Below are 21,503 nucleotides of genomic sequence, written 5' to 3' on the forward strand. Positions count from 1 at the left end.
TTTTTATTGAGAAACTGGACATTTTCTTAAAACTATGAAAGAAAATCGAAAAAAAAAACTTGTTTTTCTTTTAAAGAATTACTTGCGAATCAAAAGCGCTGGATATTGCAAACCGGCATGAGATTTTTTTTCTAATTAAATGAACATTTAAAATCAGTTTAACTTTTGGTCTTTAGCGTAAAATTTGAAAAATTCGGAGTATTTAGAATTGCTCCTTCAATTCTGAAAAAGGGCAAACATAAACATGAGAAGATGCATAAATGTGGCTTGTAATTTTGTAGAATTTAATTGTTACATGAAATAATTTTTAATTGAGCGTGATATATGTTTTACACCTGCCTTAAATCAACTGAAATTTACAGGATCCTGTTATGAAACCTCAAGAACCTTATAGAAATCTTCAGGTTCTCATAAGAAATCTACAGAAAAAAAAAACGCTTGAGCTCTGAAGCATCTTGCCAAGCATCCGTAGGATCTCGAATAGAGTTCTCAGGATCTTGCTAAGGATTTTGCTAGAAGTTAACATCTTGGAATTCCGCTGCGATTTTGCCGAAAATTCTCAAGCCTCCGATGGAAAAATTTAAAAATTTATTATTATTAGGCTACCACTAGCACAGCTCAAATTCCTCTGGGAACCTTTTCAAAATCCCCAAGCTTTCGCCGGAAATATTAAAAATACTACTAGAAATTCACATTATCCCGCTTAAAATTTACGGGAAGGCCTAGAGTTAATTTGGAATCACCAGATTTTGGACATAATCCTCCATAACCAGTTATACACTCTAAGGATCCCTCAAGAAGCCCTCAGTGTCCACTTGGAAACTGCAGATATCCTCATGAAATCGTTAAAATTTCTGAAAAGTCCCACAAGAACCAGGAATCCCTTAAAGATTCTCCAGGGTACAGTTAGGAAACTCTTAGACTCAGCTCGTAAGGAACATTTTGATGAGGTTGAGACCCGTATCCTTGATTAACAATCTTGTGCAGAATTCTGGATCGTCTCTTAACAAATCTATACACACCAATACCACAGACAAAAAGTTAGAACACTCTCAGTCGTATTTATTGCACGCTTCAATGATATTATTGAGAATAAATTGTAGTTTGGACTGTATTCGCATTTGTCATGTTACTTAATGAAATTTAATAAAAGTTATGATACACGACATTTTGCTGTACATATTTGTATCTATTATTGCGGTGTGTTTTTACATGCGAAATGTATGTAAATACATAATAATAAAGACAGTGAGCCAAAAAAATGAGACAAAATTTATGATTGTAAGTCTGTGTGAGTCATAGATTTTTTGTTGCTCTTATGTCGGTGCTGGTGCTTTGTTCAAACGAGCTGTTCCAAATCTGAAGAACAGTGTTTTTTATTGTATCACCTACTGGCAGACTCAAGTGGGCTGGTCACTCAAAATGAATGCCTATTGGTCTTTAGTTGAGATACTGTTTGAGATTATTGACCTCATGAAACGTTGCCAATGTATGACTAATAACCATTCTGAAGTGAATAAGCGCGTACGCAAGTTCTTAGTAGTCGGTGAGATTTGAGGAAATATCGACGAAATTGGAGCTCTGGAATGTAATCGATGTGGAGTTGACATGTTCTTCAAATAGCTAAAGCAACGGGCACGATAATATTTACAAAAAATTACAAATTTTAATGGTATTTAAAAATGTTGCCAAAAACGTATTCATTTTGTTGCCAAAATCGGGGGGTGCCAAAATCGGAGCATGCCAAAAACGGAGCATGCCAAAAACGGAATCCCACTGTAACGCATTCATCGTGGCAATAGTAGATTGTAACGATTTTTGCCTGAAATTATTAATTATTTTATTTGACATTTGTTCCAATGTTTCAACATTCGACATTCTATGTAACTCATTGGTACTATACCAATATTCTGAGGAAGCCTCTACCAACATTCAGAATCATTTTCAAAATTTTATTTTGAATTCTCTGCAGAGCTTTCTTCCTGGTATTACAACAGCTAGTCCATATTCGTACAGCATGCAACATGGCTGGCCTGAAAATTTGTTTGAATATCAAAAGCTTGTTCTTAAGACAAAGTTTTGATTTTCTATTAATAAGGGGATAGAGACATTTTACATATACATTACATTTGGCTTGAATGCCCTCAATGTGATTTTTGAAAGTTAAATTCTTATCTTGCATGAGCCCTAGATAATTACCTTCATCTGACAAATTTATTGGAACCCCTCTCATCGTGACAACATGTCTACTTGAAAGTTTCAAATAAAGAGCTTTTGGTTTATGTGGGAATATTATTAGTTGAGTTTTGGAAGCATTAGGAGAAATCTTCCATTTTTGCAAGTATGAAGAAAAAATATCCAAACTTTTTGGCAATCGACTACAGATGACACGCAGGCTTCGTCCTTTGGCGGAGAGGCCTGTGTCATCCGCAAACAAAGATTTTTGACATCCCTGAGGTAGCTCAGGTAAGTCAGATGTGAAAATATTGTATAATATTGGTCCCAAAATGCTGCCTTGAGGAACACCAGCTCTGACAGGAAGTCTTTCAGATCTGGAGTTCTGATAATTAACCTGAAGTGTACGATTTGACAGATAACTTTGAATTATTCTAACAATGTATGTTGGAAAATTAAAGTTTTTTAATTTTACGATCAAACCTTCATGCCAAACACTGTCGAATGCTTTTTCTATGTCTAGAAGAGCAGGACCAGTAGAATAGCTTTCAGAATTGTTGGAACGGATCAAATTTGTTACACGTAAAAGTTGATGAGTGGTCGAATGTCCATGGCGGAATCCGAACTGTTCATTGGCAAAAAATGAATTTTCGTTTATGTGGGCCATCATTCATGTTCAAAATAACCTTTTAAAAAGTGTACTGATGGAGGAAAGCAAACTGATTGGACGATAGCTAGAAGCTTCTGCAGGATTTTTGTCTGGTTTTAAAATTGGAACAACCTTAGCATTTTTCCATTTGTCAGGAAAATATGCTAATTGAAAACATTTGTTTAATATCAACTAAAAATGATAAGCTACTTTCTGGAAGTTCTTGATGAGGATGTAGAAAATTCCATCATCGCCAGGAGCTTTCATATTTTTGATTTTTTAAATAATAGTTCTCACTTCTTCCAAATCAGTCTCCTAGGCATTTTCGAGAACGTTCTCTTGATCGAGAATATTATCGAAGTCCTGAGTAACTTGATTTTCAATTGGACTAGTAAGTCCTAAATTAAAATTGTGCGTACTTTCAAACTGCAAAGCAAGTTTTTGAGCTTTATCGCAATTAGTTAGTAATAATTTGTTTTCCTCTTTCAATGGCGGTATCGGCTTCTGAGGTTTTTTCAAGATTTTAGAGAATTTCCAAAAGGGTTAGAGCCTGGGTCAAATTGAGAAAATTTATTTTCGAAATTGTTGTTTCCTAATTGTGCAAAACGTTTCTTGATTTCTTTCTGCAAATCCTGCCATATAATTTTCATAGCAGGATCGCGAGTGCGTTGAAATTGCCTTCTCCTCACGTTTTTAAGGCGGATCAAGAGCTTAAGATCATCTTCTTTAGTCACAGATTCAAATTTGCTCAGCCTGGCTTCAACAATGAAATTTGTTAAAGTTTCAAGAGCATTGTCAATATCAAGTTTAGTTTCTAAAGAAATGTTAACATTAAGATAAGAGTCAACATACGTTTTATATATATTCCAGTCAGCTCGTAAATAATTGAAAGCGGAGCTGATAGGATTGAGAATCGCTTCATGGGATACTTGAAATGTAACAGGGACATCATCAGAATCAAAATCAGCATGAGTAATCAGTTGGCTACAAAGATGACTAGAGTCAGTTAAAACCAAATCAATCGTAGATGGATTTCTAGAAAAGGAAAAACATGTAGGGCTATCAGGGTATTGAATTGAGAAATATCCTGAAGAGCACTCATCAAATAAAATTCTGCCGTTGGAATTACTTTGAGAATTATTCCATGACCGATGTTTGGCATTAAAGACACCAATGACAAAAAATTTTGACTTATTGTGAGCCAATTTTCGCAAGTCAGTTTGGAGCAAATTAACTTGCTGTCCAGAGCATTGAAAAGGCAAATAGGCAGCTATGAAAGTATATTTACCAAACTGTGTTTCAACAGAAACACCTAAAGTTTCAAAAACTTTAGTTTCAAATGATGAAAACAGTTGATGTTTTATACGCTTATGAATGATGATTGCAACTCCCCCACATGCCCCATCAAGTCGATCATTACGATAAACAAAAAAGTTAGGATCTCTTTTGAGTTTAGATCCAGGTTTTAAATACGTTTCGGTAATAACTGCTATATGCACGTTATTAACCGTAAGAAAATTAAACAGCTCGTCCTCTTTACCATTCAGAGAACGAGCATTCCAATTTAAAATATTTAAATAATTATTTCGATCCATAAGAAAAACGTTATCCAATAACAATTTGATTTGAAAATTTTATACCTACTTGGACTGCTTCAGTCATAGTGATGGCTTTGAACATTGCATTAATCATTAGATGCAATTGTTCAGTTAGAAAATTAAAATCAGAGGCAGACATATCACTTGGAGTAGGTACATTTGATGATTTCCCATTAGAATTTTCGGTAGACGAAGAAGCTGAGAAGGAGTTACCTGTGGCGGTAGAGTTTTTTCCATTTGATTTGAAACAAGTGGAATGGGTACTCATGGAAGGAACAGGGGAGGAGATCAAATGACCTGCTACGATATCGGCAAAGGATTTACCGTGGGTAGATACATTCGAAATTGAAAAATTAGAACGGCTATCCGACGGATTAAAATGAGTTTGTTAATGTGCATGATTATAAAAGACAATTTACACCGTCTTCAGCACATAGGCTGCACAGACTGAACGATCACTAACATTAGGCAACGGACAACACCCAGTAGCCCAGCGATGAATTTTTCGTTTGACTAAAAGTTTTCACCGACTGGAGCGGGAATCGAACCCACACCCCGTGGCACAATACGCCTAGACGACTGATGCCGCTAACCGCAAGGCCACGAAGCCTTGATCGATCTTCCTGATGGGTATGATTCCTAATCAAGCGATCGTTAACTGAAAAATGAGCATCTCTACCAGGCAAATTCCGGAAACGACCATTGTCGTAACGGATATTATCTTTCATCTGCCTGGCACGAGCCTCAATGACTCTTTTGCATGAAGGGCATTCCCAAATATTTGACTTTGATAAGCCCCGCAATTAGAGCATATAAACTTGGTGGTATCTTCTTTCACTGGACAGACGTCCTTAGCGTGAGAAGAACCTCCGCAAATCATGTCTTTAACATCCATGCGACAATTTTTTGTACCATGACCCACTTTTGGCACCGACGACACTGAGTGGGGTTCTGGAAATTTCCTCCAGGTTTCTGGAAATGTTCCCATGTCACACGGACATCGAACATAAGTCTTGCTTTTTCTAAAGCTTTAATATTATTTAGATTTTTTTGTTTAAGTGAACTAAATAATATTCTTGAGAAAGCCCTTTCCGAACAATGCCAGATTGAATTCTTTTTTTCATAATGATTACTTGGACTGGGGAAAATCCAAGTAAATCATTTATTCTATTTTGGATCTGTTCAGGTGACTTATAGTCGCTTGAGAGACCTTTCAAGACAACTTTGAACAAACGTTCAGTTTTGTCGTCATAAGTAAAAAAATTGTGCTTCTTCTCTTCAAGATGTCTGAGAAGGAGTTCGCGATCTTTAAGAGTTTCCGGCAAAACGCGACAGTCTATTTTCTTTGCGATTTGGAAGGAGACCTTGATTCCCCTAATGGAGTTCAAGATCTCCTGCATAAATTCCCCAAATTCGGAACAACTGACCACGATAGGCGGAACTCTTTGCTTCCTCACTTGAATCAAAGAGCCTGGGCTAGAGGCTGCTTCGATTTGGTGTTCGGAAAATTTGTCTAGAGCATCGAACTGATTGCTCATTTCGATACAATTATTCATTTCACCCTTGGAAGAAAGTTCGCATTCCGGGGAAACGTCCTTTCTTCCATTCTTGCCACGTGTAGTGACAGTTTTAAAACCCACTTTTTTGGAAGGAAATAGTGAATTCAGAGATTCACCCTTCCTTTTGTTTGTTGTTGATACCATGTTTTATTAATAAACGAAAGAAGACGTGACCTTCGAGAGGTTTTTTTCCCAACACGGTGTCCAAGAAGGATTACCACCGCTAGCTTTCGCCAACGGGTCCAACAAAAAATCGAAGGCACGGGTCCAAACAAGGATCGTAAAGGGATCAATAGTAGAAAAAATAGTACTGAAAAGTACTGTTTTAGTAGCACTGAAAAGTACCGTTTTTAATTTTAGCACTGAAAAGTACTGTTTTATTGCTTTAGGTAGTTTTTAAAAAACTTCCAAGAGCAGAGAGAATTCGTGTACGCACAGATACGATGCGCACTGATTTGGCAAAATTGTCATGTTTGATGCATGATGCATACGCAAAGTTCCAGCATAGTCATTCCAAAAATGCCCTTCCTAATTTGCGTTTTGAGCTGGAATCGCTCAATGGCCTGCGAGAGCTGAACTCGGTGTTCGAAGTGGACAACCGACAAGAGTCGAGCATCAGCAATGTAGTTGGAGTGACTTTTTTGCGGGTTTGGAGCTTTTGCATTTTGGGGTCAAATAAATCATGTCGCTGCAAGAGTTGCCGCAACCATGTTGAAACCAGCTGGAGGAGTTCGAACGGGGTGTCCCATTTCGGGGCGAGAGCAAAACTAGCAGAATTTCAGGGCATGATGCGAAAGTTGTTGAGCGGGAAGGGGGAAAATGACCTTACCTAAGAGCACTCGTTGTTGTTGGTTAGGCATCTCTTTAATCGTAAAACTTTTTAATGTGATTAGATATTTTCGGTTGGCACGTGGCTGGTGCTCGAAGATAGAGATAGCAAGATTGGTTATATCAAGTGAATTTCTGAACGGAAACTGATACTAACAATTGGAGAAGTCGTTTTTGGGACGTAAAATCATAGGTTCGCATTCATGCATCATAAATGAATTTGAAACACTATCTGCAACGTTTGTTTTGACACTTTACACCAGAAGGGTGCATTCGTGTCAGGAAGAAAAAAATATCTTTACCATTTCATTTTTTACAATGTTTACAACACAGTTAAAACATAATGGACCACAAATAAATTAAAAGTGTTTTTCAATCTACAGAACGATAAATTTATTGAGTTCCATGGAAAATGAATTCAACGAAAATTCAAGGAACACATGTGCTCTGTTACACCCATTTCATAGCCAAATGAATATTGCTCAATTGCATAAAACTGCTTCATAAATCATCCAGTGGCTATGCCGTAGTAGTCACTTCGATTAATTCTTGCGTTAGTGCTCTCTCAGCCTAGTATACTGCACCATAAATTTGCCCCTATGATTGTACCCAATTTACGAATACAATTATTGAAAAGCTTACCATTAATTTCCATTGAAAGCAATAATAAAATCCAGCTGGCTCTGCTAGAAGATTAGACAGACTGATGGTATGCTTCGGTACACAAAACCGGCAAAATAGCAACCAACGAGCAAACAGGTCCAGTATCCATATATTTGGCAGAACAGTGTGTTTGCGCTGCCATGTGGTTGTGCGTGTATGTTTGTGTGTATGTGGTGAACGAAACTGAGCAATATTAAATTCCTAGCTCGTACACCGCATCGCACTTCCAATCCACCCTTAAACCACACCGGAAGAGATCACAACCCAAATCCCACACACGAGTAGCTAGACGCAGATGTAGGATGCGGCTGCGGTGGCGGCGAAACTGGACCTCAGCGTAACTGCTTCGGTTCGAACACGGAATATAAATAAGGATAATGATAAAACCTAAAGCGAATGCATGAATAAACACCTATATACGCACAGACACACACTCATGTGTGCGCCGTTAGTATGGATATAACATATTCGATCCGATGAACCTTTAACATATTAACCTGGGCGGAGAGGTATCTGCTTGCAGTCACCCATCAGCAACTAGAATGTTTTGCTGTGCGCTGGTTAACAATCCGTTAAAGTGCTTCCCAATGTAGAACAGTCGAGAAAAAATAAAGTTTGGCAAAACTAGTTGTATCGTCTTAATTTATAGTCTTCTTAGTTTTAGCATTACGTCATCACTAGGACAGAGCTAGCTTCTCAGATTAGTGTTCTTATGAGCACTTCCATAGTTGAGGGCTTTCTTTGCCGTAGGTACGATAATACTCTATGCCCAGGGAAGTCAAGGAAATTTCCATTACGAAAAGATCTTGGACCGAACGGGAATCGAACCCAGTCAGTTTTTAGTTTTTGGTTTAGTTTTTTTTTAATCCCAGCTGAAATCGACAAACAACATAGTTAAATTGAATATTTTACCTTGATCTCTGTCTCCTCTGGCTGGACGCCGTAGAACGGGACATGTTGAGCTGCTTCAGAAAGAGAGATGTCCTCTGACTTTCTATCCCTGGACTGCACCGCTTCTCGTGTGTACTGTATGTATGTCTATGGTATATAAATGCCTCACACTGATGGGGGGGGGGGGTTCGTGCGATTGACGTATGAGCTACGGGAGTTTTACGGGATAACCCAAAGAGCGGACTACTAAATGAACGTGTCGGATGAACTTTCTTTGTCCTTGTTCAAAATCGAGTTCAATTTATAAAATGCTACTACGATGGACGGGTTCACGTTTGGATTACCACACCCCAAGAGCCCGGGTTTTCACTTGATGCTTGCTTTGCTGGCTTGATTATTTACCCTCGCCCGAGCAGCGCAATTGAATGGCACTGTCTGTTGTACGCTGATTCTATCGCTTTTACTGTTGCGACTGCCACTGCTGCTGATACTGCTGTTTGCTTCTGCGAGTTCTTCGAGCGTCATTCCACTTGCCCGGGAAACGCTATAGGATGGATCACTTTATGAAATTGTTTTCCGACGACACAGTGGGCACAGTGGGCAAAAAACGGAACCGATGTCGCAGTTCTTAGAAGCCGGTATCTTACACCTATTTACATGTAAAAAGTCACAAGTACAGGTCGGACTCGATTATCCGGAGTATCATTTTTTTTACTCCGGATAATCGAATCACTAAGAAAATAAATATCTTTGATAAAAGAAATTATTTAATAACTTTTTTTTATAATTTTATTATTAGTATCATTCCAAACATTACATTCATTTCTTATATCTAGGTGTTCTGTGTTATTAGACAACACTATCATCCTAATTTGGTAAAACAAATTTAAGATTTAATTAACATTTTGTTAACAACATATTACATTTCATTAGCCGTAGCAGTTCAGATTTTTTACAGGTGAGTTGATTTCACCTGCTTATAAGAGAAAAAAAAACGTTTTGAATATACTTAACCTAACTTAACCTAAACATATAACGCATTAATCGTGGCAATAGAAGATTGTAACGATTTTTGCCTGAAATTATTAATTATTTTATTTGACATTTGTTCCAATGTTTCAACATTCGACATTCTATGTAACTCATTGGTACTATACCAATATTCTGAGGAAGCCTCTACCAACATTCAGAATCATTTTCAAAATTTTATTTTGAATTCTCTGCAGAGCTTTCTTCCTGGTATTACAACAGCTAGTCTACATTGGTACAGCATACAACATGGCTGGCCTGTAAATTTGTTTGAATATCAAAAGCTTGTTCCTAAGACAAAATTTTGATTTTCCATTAAAAAAGGGATAGAGACATTTTACATATTTATTACATTTGCCCTCAATGTGATTTTTGAAAGTTAAATTCTTATCTAGCATGAGCCCTAGATACTTAACTTCAACTGACCAATTTATTGGAACCCCTCTCATCGTGACAACATGTCTACTTGAAGGTTTCAAATAAAGAGTTTTGTTTATGTGGGAATATTATTAGTTGAGTTTTGGAAGCATTAGGAGAAATCTTCCTTTTTTGCAAGTATGAAGAAACAATATCCAAAGTTTCTTTGCAATCGACTACACATGACACGCAAGCTTCGTCCTTTGGCGGAGAAACCTGTGTCATCCGAAACAGGGATTTTTGACATCCCTGAGGAAACTCAGTTAAGTCAGATGTGAGAATATTTTATAATATTGGTCCCAAAATACTGCCTTGAGGAACACCAGCTCTTACAGGAAGTCTTTCAGATCTGGAGTTCTGATAATTAACCTGAAGTGTACGATTTGACAGATAACTTTGAATTATTCTAACAATGTATGTTGGAAAATTAAAGTTTTTTTAATTTTACGATCAAACCTTCATGCCAAACACTGTCGAATGCTTTTTCTAAGTCTAGAAGAGCAAGACCAGTAGAATAGCCTTCAGAGTTATTGGAACGGATCAAATTTGTTACACGTAAAAGTTAATGAGTAGTCCAATGTCCATGGCGGAATCCGAACTGTTCATTGGCAAAAATTGAATTTTCGTTGATGTGGGCCATCATTCTGTTCAAAATGACCGTTTCAAAAAGTTTACTGATGGAGTAAAGCAAACTGATTGGACGATAGCTAGATGCTTCTGCAGGATTTTTGTCTGGTTTTAAAATTGGAACAACCTTAGCATTTTTCCATTTGTTAGGAAAATATGCTAATTGAAAACATTTGAAGCAAGTTTTTGAGCTTTTTCGCAATTAGTCAGTAATCATTTATTTTCCTCTTTCAATGCCGGAATTGGCTTCTGAGATTTTTTCAAGATTTTAGATAATTTCCAAAAGAGCTTAGAGCCAGGGTACAATTGAGAAATCTTTTTTTCAAAATTTGTGTTTCTTAATTGTGAAAAACGTTTCTTGATTTCTTTCTGCAAATCTTGCCATAAAATTTTCATAGCAGGATCGCGAGTGCGTTGAAATTGCCTTCTCTTCAAGATTTTAAAGACGGATCAAGAGTTTAAGATCATCGTTTATAATCACGGATTCAAATTTTACTTTACATTTTGGAATTGCAATGCTCTGGGCTTCAACAATGGAATTTGTTAAAGTTTCAAGAGCATTGTCAATATCAAGTTTTGTTTGTAAGGGAATATTAGCATCAAGATAAGCGTCCATAAATGTTTCATATATATTCCAGTCTGCTCGAAAATAATTGAAAGTGGAGCTGATAGGATTGAGAATCGCTTCTTGGGATATTTGAAATGTAACAGGGACATGATCAGAATCAAAATCAGCATGAGTAATCAGTTGACTACAAAGATGACTAGAGTCGGTTGTCGTGAATTGCGCTCCGAAAGACACGGAGCAGCAGGAAGCACACCTTTCTTCACGCAAATCCGTTTCAAAACTGGTTTGTTTATGCGGTTTGTGCACATTCAAACCCTCTACGGTCCTAGTGTACATTTAAACCCTCGCGATTTTCAAAAGGCTTTTTTTGGTTTACACTCCGTTTTACAAATACTCATTATTGGAAATATGATACTTATTTTTCACACATTTTATTTTTATGTTAACACACAACTTTTATTCTCTTTATACATTATTACATCTATTCCCTACATCGGTTAAGACCAAATCAATCGTAGAAGGATTTCTAGAAAAGGAAAAACATGTAGGGCTATCAGGGTATTGAATTGAGAAATATCCTGAAGAGCACTCATCAAATAAAATTCTGCCGTTGGAATTACTTTGAGAATTATTCCATGACCGATGTTTGGCATTAAAGTCACCAATGACAAAAAATTTTGACTTATTGCGAGTCAATTTTCGCAAGTCAGTTTGGAGCAAAGTAACTTGCTGTCCAGAGAATTGGAAAAGCAAATAGGCAGCTATGAAAGTATATTTACCGGACTGTGTTTCAACAGAAACACCTAAAGTTTCAAAAACTTCAGTTTCAAATGACGAAAACAGTTGATGTTTTATACACCTATGAATGATGATTGCAACTCCCCATCAAGTCGATCATTACGATGAACAAAAAAGTTAGGATCTCTTTTGAGTTTAGATCCAGGTGTTGAATACGTTTCGGTAATAACTGCTATATGCACGTTATTAACCGTAAGAAAATTAAACAGCTCGTCCTCTTTACCATTCAGAGAACGAGCATCCCAATTCGAAATATTTAAATTATTATTTGGATCCATGAGAAAAACGTAATCCAATAACAATTTGATTTGTAAATTTTACACCTACTTGGACTGCTTCAGTCAAAGTGGTGGCTTTGAACATTGCATCAATCATTAGATTCAATTGTTCAGTTAGAAAATTAAAATCAGAGGCAGACATGTCACTTGAAGTGGGTACATTATCTGATGATTTCCCATTAGAATTTTCGGTAGACGAAGAAGAGGAGTAGGAGTTACCTGTGGCGGCAGGGTTTTTTCCATTTGATTTGAAACAAGTGGAATGGGTACTCATGGAACGAACAGGGGAGGAGTTCAAATTTCCTGCTACGATATCGGCAAAGGATTTTCCGTGGGTAGATACATTCGAAATTGAAAGATTCGAACGGCTACGCGACGGATTAACATTAGTTTGTGAATGAGCATGATTATGATCTACCTGATGGGTATGATTCTTGATCAAGCGATCGTTAACTGAAAAATGAGTATTGTTGGATATTCTGCCAGGCAAATTCCGGAAACGACCGTTATCGTAACGGATATTATCTTCCATCTGCCTGGCTCGAGCCTCAATGACTCTTTTGCGTGAAGGGCAATTCCAAAAATTGTACTTGTCAGAATCTTTCGTTTTCACTTAACAAATCAATTATCAATAATTAAAAAAACTTAACAATGCATCATTCTTATGAATTTGCGCCCAATTTGACAAAAAATAATATGATCAAAAAAAAACAAGCTCAAAATAGCTAAAAATCAAGTCATTTGTGCTTTTAATTTACTTCATTTTACTCGCTCTAATATGTCGGGCGTCATAGTTTTTCTTTTTTTTTCAAAGTGTATACATACATTCCCGTGCAATAGTTTAATTTAAACTCCTTGAAAACATATATCTCTCTACCTCCAATTTAAGCTCTCTTGTCTAAATACCTACGAGTCAATCTTACACGTAGGTATTTTGACAACCACATTTGTTGAGTTGTGTAATTTTTTACTTATAATTGTGATATTTTCGAAAAAAAAATACACTAAGCAAGCATGACTAATTTTCTCTGCATTGGATGTATTTAAAATTTCAATCCGGTACGGTACTAGAACCATTGTCTCATACCTTTAAAACAGCACGTACAAATTTTGGAGGAGAAATCTGAAAACTATTCAATATCATTAAAACAGTAATTCAAGTCATCATGCAAAAGTTTTAGATCACCTGAGACGCATGCCTATCATTTTCGTTCATATGTCTGCCATTTTTCATCCGATTTAAAATGTCTATGGGTTATTTATACGTAAATAACCAGGCTTATATAATTGGTAAAAGATTTTACAGAACTCTCGTGTTTTAAGTAAGTTTAAGTGAACTCAAACTTTTGTACGATACACCATACTGAGGGATTAAAGCACACTTTTGATCGATGACCTGAATAACAGTTTCAATGATTTCAAGAAAGTTTCAAGATTTTCTCCGTGTAATTTTTTGGAATGCTCTAAATTATCCTAATTTTTTAGCGTAACTTTCGAAAAATGTTATAACTTCAAGTTAAAACTTAGTTAATAAAATTAAAAAAAAGTTGTTGTCACTTACTTACACTTATTTCGTAGGTAAGTAAGGTTGACTCATTGCTATTCGAATGAGCCATAGAGAGCCATTATCGGTTTTTGTGTTTTTTTTTCTGTCAGAAGGGACATAACTATTTTATGATATAGAATGTTATATTTGTCCGTGGATAGCAATAGTCAAAATATGATTCGTTGATCTAATTATGTATAAAAAATTAACTTGCAAAAGTCTGCACTGGTCAAAATAATCATCAGGAACCATTTCCAAACAGCGGCTTCTAAAAGTTGCGATTTCGAATCCGTTGTTGCCCACTGTGCGGCAACGGTGACGGGGACTATTTTTACTCTCGCTTTACCCAAGTACTATTTATTCTTCATAGGTCGCGGCTTGCAGGTCCTATACAGCGATCCGATGGCCGTGCGGTGCGCAATGTCTCACGGATGATGCCTGTCGGTCATATCTGCCAAAGAGAAATTATATTCGTTGCCTCAGTGTTGTTTCAGTGTGCACAAGATTGTATCAATTGTAAGAAATAGTGGACTTGCAGAAGACTTGCAAAAAAAAAAGTGGCTCGTACTTTTCTGAAAACGACACCATACGGAGCACCTTGCGGGGGAGACCTTTCAACCATTTCTTTCGCTTCAACGTCAACGCGTTTCACTTTATACGTCCTGCTCCCACGACGATTTGTTATCCCAGTTCGCTACGGAATACCATCATTGTTACACTTTGTTGTATTCGGATTTCTAACAAAATTCGCTTAGATAGTGAATCCAAACGAACGCTGATATGGTGGCACACGTCGTAAACTTGAAAAACGTATAAAGTTAGAGAACTGTCTTTGCTTTTGACTTCTCCACTGTCGTTCGTCCACTGTACTCGGACTGTCGATATGTCGGGAGAAACTATCCAATCTTGGAGAAATGGCAATAATGAATGGAATCATGAGATTTCTCCATGTGGTATGAATGGCATGGGGTTGTATTGAATGACTATTGTTGGTGAAATATTTGCTTTTTCTTGAGTAACAAAACGATGATAAAAAAGGAAAATCTCCTTATTTTAAATTGGGGACAATTATAATAATGAATGGTATCAATAAGTTAGTTGTTCAGGCATGTGTACAGATAAATAAAATATAGTACCGTTTAGACTCATATTCCGAACACTTAAGGCCAACAGTGACTTCAAATGCATCTGATTGGCATAAATTGGTTGATATTTGTGAAAATTTTAATTTCTTCGCAAAATTTACCTGTTAGCTGTTGGCTGTACTAATAATAATGTTAATTTAATTAGTTTTAGTATTGTTTTTATTTAAAAGTGTGGAACAACATTTTGATTCAAATGCCGAACACTGTGTTCATTCTGTCTCATATTCCGAACACCTTGATTCAAATTCCAAATAGCCCGAATAAATCGTATTCAAACGAATAATTTCGCAAATAAATTTATCTGAGCCTGTTTTTTTTATAAGCCTGTTCTCCAGGTTCCAAACAGAAAATCATCACTACTCCCGCGGTATAAATTATATTAGAGACGTTAAAATTGAATTGCAATTGACTGCCATTTCCATGTTATTTGGTGACATATTTCAGCGAAACATTTCAGCCAAATCTCCATACAAAATCTGAGTGTTCGGAATATGAGTCTGTTTGGAATTTGAGACAAAACGGTACGATCGAAAGGAATTTAATTCAGTACATTTCAAGGATAATTCAATTTTGAATGCTAAGAACTATAAGTACATTTAAAATATTTGTGCTAGCTGATGGTGACCAATCGATAAGGTTTTCAGCTCAAACGTGTTTTCGGTTCTCCAGATTTGTGCTCTTGAAAATTTGAAGTTTGGCTTCGATTCATCTTCACTTTAAACATAATCAATTATTGTTGGTTGCCCTGATTATCGAACAGACAATGGTTTTATCGATATCGGAAAATATCGTGTCGAGAGATATCGGATATCGTGTCGATAAAATCAAGCCGATAATATCGATATTTGCACAGCCCTAATAAACACCACTATTAAGGCGAAGTAGGCCGTCATTGAAATTTGTACGCGCCGTTGATGATTGTTGCTAATTCATCTCACAATTTCGAATTAAAGAAAATCAGTTGATTTTGCACTGACACAGCTGAAAAAGTATCAGCATACCTTATGCATGTTAGCACGTACAGTGATACATTTTCAAGTCAATAAAAACGCAAGTTCACCAGCTTTTGAACCTAATTTACTAAAGAAATCAGTATGGTGCTTATGAATAGGAATCAATGAAGTTTGTAATCTTTTCGATTTCTAAAAGGTACTTTTAATGATTTTGAAAAGTATTATATTTGGCCATAAAAACCGATGAGAGGGAATCAATTACGCTGAAAGGGCACATCAGTTAGGTAACTGAATATACTAAAGTAAATTTGCACCAATGTTGTATATAAAAAGACAGTAATAATAGGAGCGCACGATTTGATAGTTTAATTCCATCCAAACCTTTCAAATGTAACAACTCTTACCTTTTGGTATGTACCGAAAAAAAAAACCCACATCAGACAGTTTTAGTTTGACAAAACATAAGACAAAAAACGAAAACTATATTGTAAGATACAAGAGTAGATAACTCGCTTTGATTGCGAGCTCCCAAAATTCAGGGCGAACATGTACTGTCACTGTCACTGAAAGTCATACACTGGAAAGGCAGAGCAGAAGAGATCGGCCAAAATTCAAATGAATGTAATTAACACTGGTAGCTGTTTTGCAATGATCTCACATTTTAAAGCTTTAAAAACTCAAATGTAGTAGTGAATGAGATGTGAAAATAGTTTTGACCAGATTATGTTCATCTAGCCATTGGGCACAACTCAAAAACGAAAAAAAAAAACATGCCAATTTTTAGTAAGCATATATTACACATGTTTACCCCACATTTTGGAGAGCCGCAATGGATTTGAGAGCATCGCAATAAAAATAAAAATTAATGACTACGATTCAATAAACCCTAAACTAATTCAAATGACAATTATGTCTTTCCAGATTTGATGAACATGAGATTATTGATTGAATGTTTTATTGATTAATTGAAGTTTAAACCTAGTTGAATTATTTTTCTCGACAGTCAACAAACGATGTTTATGTGGATATTTGATTTACTCCCACCTCTTTCTCAGTGTGGTCGTTTTTGTACTCCTTACCTTGCTCTAAATTGTCAACATTGCACTATGGGACAGGGACGCAATCTGGCGGGACAAAATTAATAACTCGGTAACGAAGCATTTCCGGCATTTGGTGTGTTTGGCAAAGTTTTTTGTAACAACGAGGACCATCTACTGACATAAACGGATTGTTCTCAAATCGTCCGCATAGGTGGCGCCACAATGTGACTTTTCCCTGCGACATGTTCGGCAAAGTTGTTCATTTTAATAAAATAAACAGCTCTCTCGAAGACGTCAAAATTCCACAGCCTAATGTTTTCAAGTTATTGTCGAAATAAGACCAAATTAGAGAAAAAACGATTTTGTTCATCGAATTTGATAATTTTCTTCAGAACCATGTCATATAATATTTTTTGCTGGTAATAATGTAACAACCACAAATTCTGGTGGAAAATAATTAATAATACGACACTTTAAAATTGAAAAATAATGACAAAATGGATTGATATTTTCGTTGCAAATATTTAGGTGTAATTTAAAATCAAAGGAAAAAATGTATTTTATTTTATCTGGAATTCGTCTCTTACAGTTTTTGAAGATTTCCATTTAATCAAAGCATCGGAAATTAAACACATTTAGCACAAGCTGTAACAACCAAACAGTTATCAAAATAGAAGGAATCTCCCAATTGATACCTTTGAACTGAATCCTCTGTTTCAAATTATCCAAGGACTAACGTTCACCTTGCTTAAAACCAAATTTTCAAGCATGACAAGAGATCGTGCGCTCTGAAATTTTAGTACACCCGATTCTGTTTTTGCACGGTTTTTTTTTACACGGCCGTGCAAAAAAAGTTTACATAATTTTTTTTCACCAAAACCTTATTTTTGCATGAAACGTTGAGAAATTGTGTTAGGGAGTCGATGCCGGTTATGGACCCTTTGCGTATTATGGACCCCCTACAGAAAAACATAAAATTAACACTCAAAGCCACTTTATTCCTATGAAAATCCACCGGGGGAACTTCGATCGCATTGTCAGTCAGCAGTTTTAGGCAAAATATTTGGTTTGAGACGCATAAATACAGATATTTGAACAGTTTTGTAAATGAAACCACACAAGAGGGTCCATAATACGTATTTCCAGGTGGGTCCATAATAGGCTCGTCGGCAGCGAGCCGGATTACATGGGAATCAAATGGAGGGTCCATAATACGCAACGTCAAATTTGTAAGCATTCGGACAACAGTTTTTCAAATGCATATTTCCCTGGGAAAATCTAATGAGTTTGTATGTTTCATAGACGTACTATGAAGTAAAGACATTGAATTTGTTATTAGACTCCACAAAACGTATATGCGTCTGAGATATCATTGCGGAAAAGCGTCTAGAATGAATTTCAGCTACTAAGGGGTCCATTACTAGCATTGAAACCCTACTTTTTTTGCACAATTTTTGAAATTTTGAACTGAAAACTTTTTTTGCACGGTACGCATTCCCCGTGCAGAAACAGAATCGTGCAGAAACAGAGATATCGACAGGCATTGTTTTATAATTTGATTTTCCGACATTCACGAAATAAATTTCTCAAATTTGACTTTTTTTAACAGTCACAAAATAAATTTCTCACCTTGGGCCATGAAGACAACAATTAACTTACACGTGTTCAAATTGTTCATGGCATACTATATCATTTTAAGGTGAAGATGAATCGAAACCAAAGTTCAAATTTTCAAGAGCACGGATCTGGAGAACCAAACACCCGTTTGAGCTGAAAACCTAATCTATTGGTCACCACCAGCTTGTGACCAATCGATTAGGTTTTCAGCTTAAACGGAACTTTGGTTCTCCAGATCCGTGCTCTTGAAAATTTGAAGTTTGGCTTCAATTCATCTTCACCATAATCATTGAAAGAAAACATAGATGTACGCAGTTTTAATCTACACTTTCATCTACATTACGCGATATTAACTCATGAAACTGCTCTAAAACTGAATTTCATGGCTACTATGAGGGCTTATTTAAACAGTTTTCTAGAAGTCATGAAAACTCATTAAAATTTTGACTGTATGGAGTAATATAATCATTGTAGAAAAATGAAATATCTCAAAAACACCAAAATAACCTCTCTTTTCAAATCCGTTTCATCTAGTATTGTTATTTGTTGTTTGAAATTTTAAGCTTGCAATTTTTTGCAAAATTTGAGGTTCAAAAATTGCCCTATCTTTCAAATTTTTTTTTTCATAAATTTTCAATTTTTAACCGTCGTATTATTATTTTTTTTACACCAGAATTTGTGAATGTTATATTTTTACCAGCAAGTAAATATTATATGACATGATTCTGAAGAAAATTAGTAGGCTGTGGAATTTTGACGTCTTCGAGAGGGTTGTTTATTTTATCAAAATGTTCAACTTTGTCGAACATGTCAAGTCTCAAGAACGTCACAGTAACAAGTTTGATTGTGGCGCCATTTATGTGGACGATTTACGAACTATCCGTTTATGTCAGCAGATGGTCCTCGTTGTTACAAAAAACTTTGCCGAAGACACCAAATGCCAGAAACGCTTCGTTACCGAGATATTACATTTGTCCCGCCAGATTGCGTCCCTGGCACATTGTGCATTGTATAAGCCAGTGATGGAATTAGTGAAGCGATAAAAAGCAGGAAGCCAGGAGAATGAAAATCCTGGAGAATATCTCAAACCAAGAGTTAGATGAAATCGATGCAACAATCCTGACATAATCCGTTGAGCAATTTCAGGTGTAATTCCTGAAGCAATGCCAGAAGAAATATCTAATAATGAAAAAATATTTGCATGATTAAACTTTTCTAAACATTAGCTTTAAGAAACCCTTTAGGAAGCATATCCTTATATAATTTTTCATATTTATACAGTGAGAAAAAATGTTATTTTCGGGTTACTAAATATTTTTTAAATAATATGTGTATCTCGATATCTATTACATTTCACACAACATAAAATATTGCAAAATGGACCACTTTTCCGACTTAATAGTGTATAACATCAATATAATATGTATTTATACGTATTTTTCAGCATTAGCCTAACTTTTTTAATTGGAAAAAAAAATGTATTACGTTTGTAAATTTAAATGTCATAACTAAGCCACAGGATAAAATCGTACAGACGATAGTTTGAAATCAGTGATTTTCAATGATATTGTTGTGGCCATTCCATTAATTGAATGCGAAATCTTTACAGTGGCTTGAATAGTAATAATAATCCAATAAACAACAGTCATGGAGCGAATCGTGTCCTCTTGTGCAAAACTTCCACATCCTGTTCAACGACTAGAAGTTGATGCCTCATTAATTTGAAGACAACGTGTTCCGCTCCAAGTAATCAGAGCTACACTCTCGAGCAACAGTTTGAGTCCACTCTCTAAATAAACATACGAAATTATTGTGTACATATCTCTGCTTTTGCACATTCCTCTGAAACTTTCTATTTATTCATTCGAAAAGCTTTTTTTTTTCATCATATACTGAGGTGTGAACACAAACTTTTCACCATGATTTAAATTAAAAATTGTATTATTTTGAATAGGTTTAGGATTTTGTCGCCATATTTTTGCAAATGCTCCCAAAAGATAATGAGAAAACGGTTCAAATGCCATACTGGTTTAAAAATTTTGGTCAATCTAATACTGAAAAAGTTGTCGATCTAATACTGAAAAGATGTTTCTTAGTGTAGTTTTTAAAAAATGTCATAACTTGAACTAAAAATTATATAAACAAAATTCAAAAAATGTCAAAATATCCACGAAACAAGATTAAATCATCGCCTGTCTAATAAGCCATAAAGAGTTTCAATTAGACGTATAATCGGAGATATATGGACAAAACACTTTTGTATGTTTTTTAGGGGGTGAACCCTAACTTTCGCACGGAAGTGTCGGTTTAAATCACTCATGAAGATCATAAACATAATGAGCGCTCAAACTGTTTAATACACCATTATTCTCTCCCTCTTCTGGATGCAAGGTAGAGGTACGTTTGTCGTTCGACAAGTTGATAGGCAGGCATTGTATACTCCAAGGCGAAAACAGCCAACTGCTTTCTTAGCGTGAAAGTACGCACTAAAATCGTGAATTTCCGCTGAAATCCTACTAGGCATAACTCTTACGGCTATCCTCATCAAAAGAATGTGAACACAAGTCCAACGCAGATTTGAGCTACACCACCAGATGGAGTGTGCAGTATTTGTCATGTGGTTTCGAAACCGCAACGGAACCGTTCGTGGAGAATTTGTCATTACACAACTACTATGTGGTAGAACCAGCTGTGACTTTGGCTGTGGTAAATCAAATTCACGTAACCAAGGAGTATGACGAAACACGTTGGAATGCCTTCAAACGTCAATCCGACTTCGACCAGGTACGCAGATGAGATCGTTTTCAGTGAAATATAGTGCGTCTCCATCATATGTTCGCCGTATTGCAACAATCTTTCAAATTTTAAAGTAATATTTTGAAAATTATCTCTGAATTCATGTAAAAGAAGGCAAACATTTGTGCAGTCTGATTAACCCGAAAATAACCAAGACAATCCTACATTGTCAACAATCCAGATTATAAAAAACAATATATGGCAAATATACTGGTTTTCATTTCAGCTTCGGAGTAGTTTGGATGGACTAATTATCGTAAAAGATATTTTTGTGAGTCTGTGAATAACATTAAATCCATTTCGCAAACTTTTCCACCAATATTTTG

At 36.0% G+C, this 21,503-nt stretch overlaps 1 protein-coding gene across 3 annotated transcripts in view; it reads right to left on the minus strand.

The window, feature by feature from the left end:
* The window catches only part of LOC5563856 (receptor-type tyrosine-protein phosphatase kappa), a 516,995-nt gene that overhangs the window by 406,913 nt on the left and 88,579 nt on the right, over positions 1 to 21,503 (minus strand). The window contains exons 3-4 of one of the 3 annotated variants that reach the window (XM_021846356.1): positions 13,973 to 14,077; positions 8,385 to 8,907 (exon numbers count right to left, since the gene is read on the minus strand). The exons of the other annotated variants lie outside the window; for them this stretch is intronic. Of the exons in view, the coding sequence (XP_021702048.1) occupies positions 8,385 to 8,428 (44 nt within the window). The 5' untranslated portion in view covers positions 8,429 to 8,907; positions 13,973 to 14,077. The remainder of the gene's footprint in view (positions 1 to 8,384; positions 8,908 to 13,972; positions 14,078 to 21,503) is intronic. 3 annotated transcript variants of the gene reach the window in all.

This window comes from Aedes aegypti, chromosome 2 (genome assembly GCF_002204515.2).
Source record: "Aedes aegypti strain LVP_AGWG chromosome 2, AaegL5.0 Primary Assembly, whole genome shotgun sequence".
Classification (NCBI taxonomy): Eukaryota; Metazoa; Arthropoda; class Insecta; order Diptera; family Culicidae; genus Aedes; species Aedes aegypti.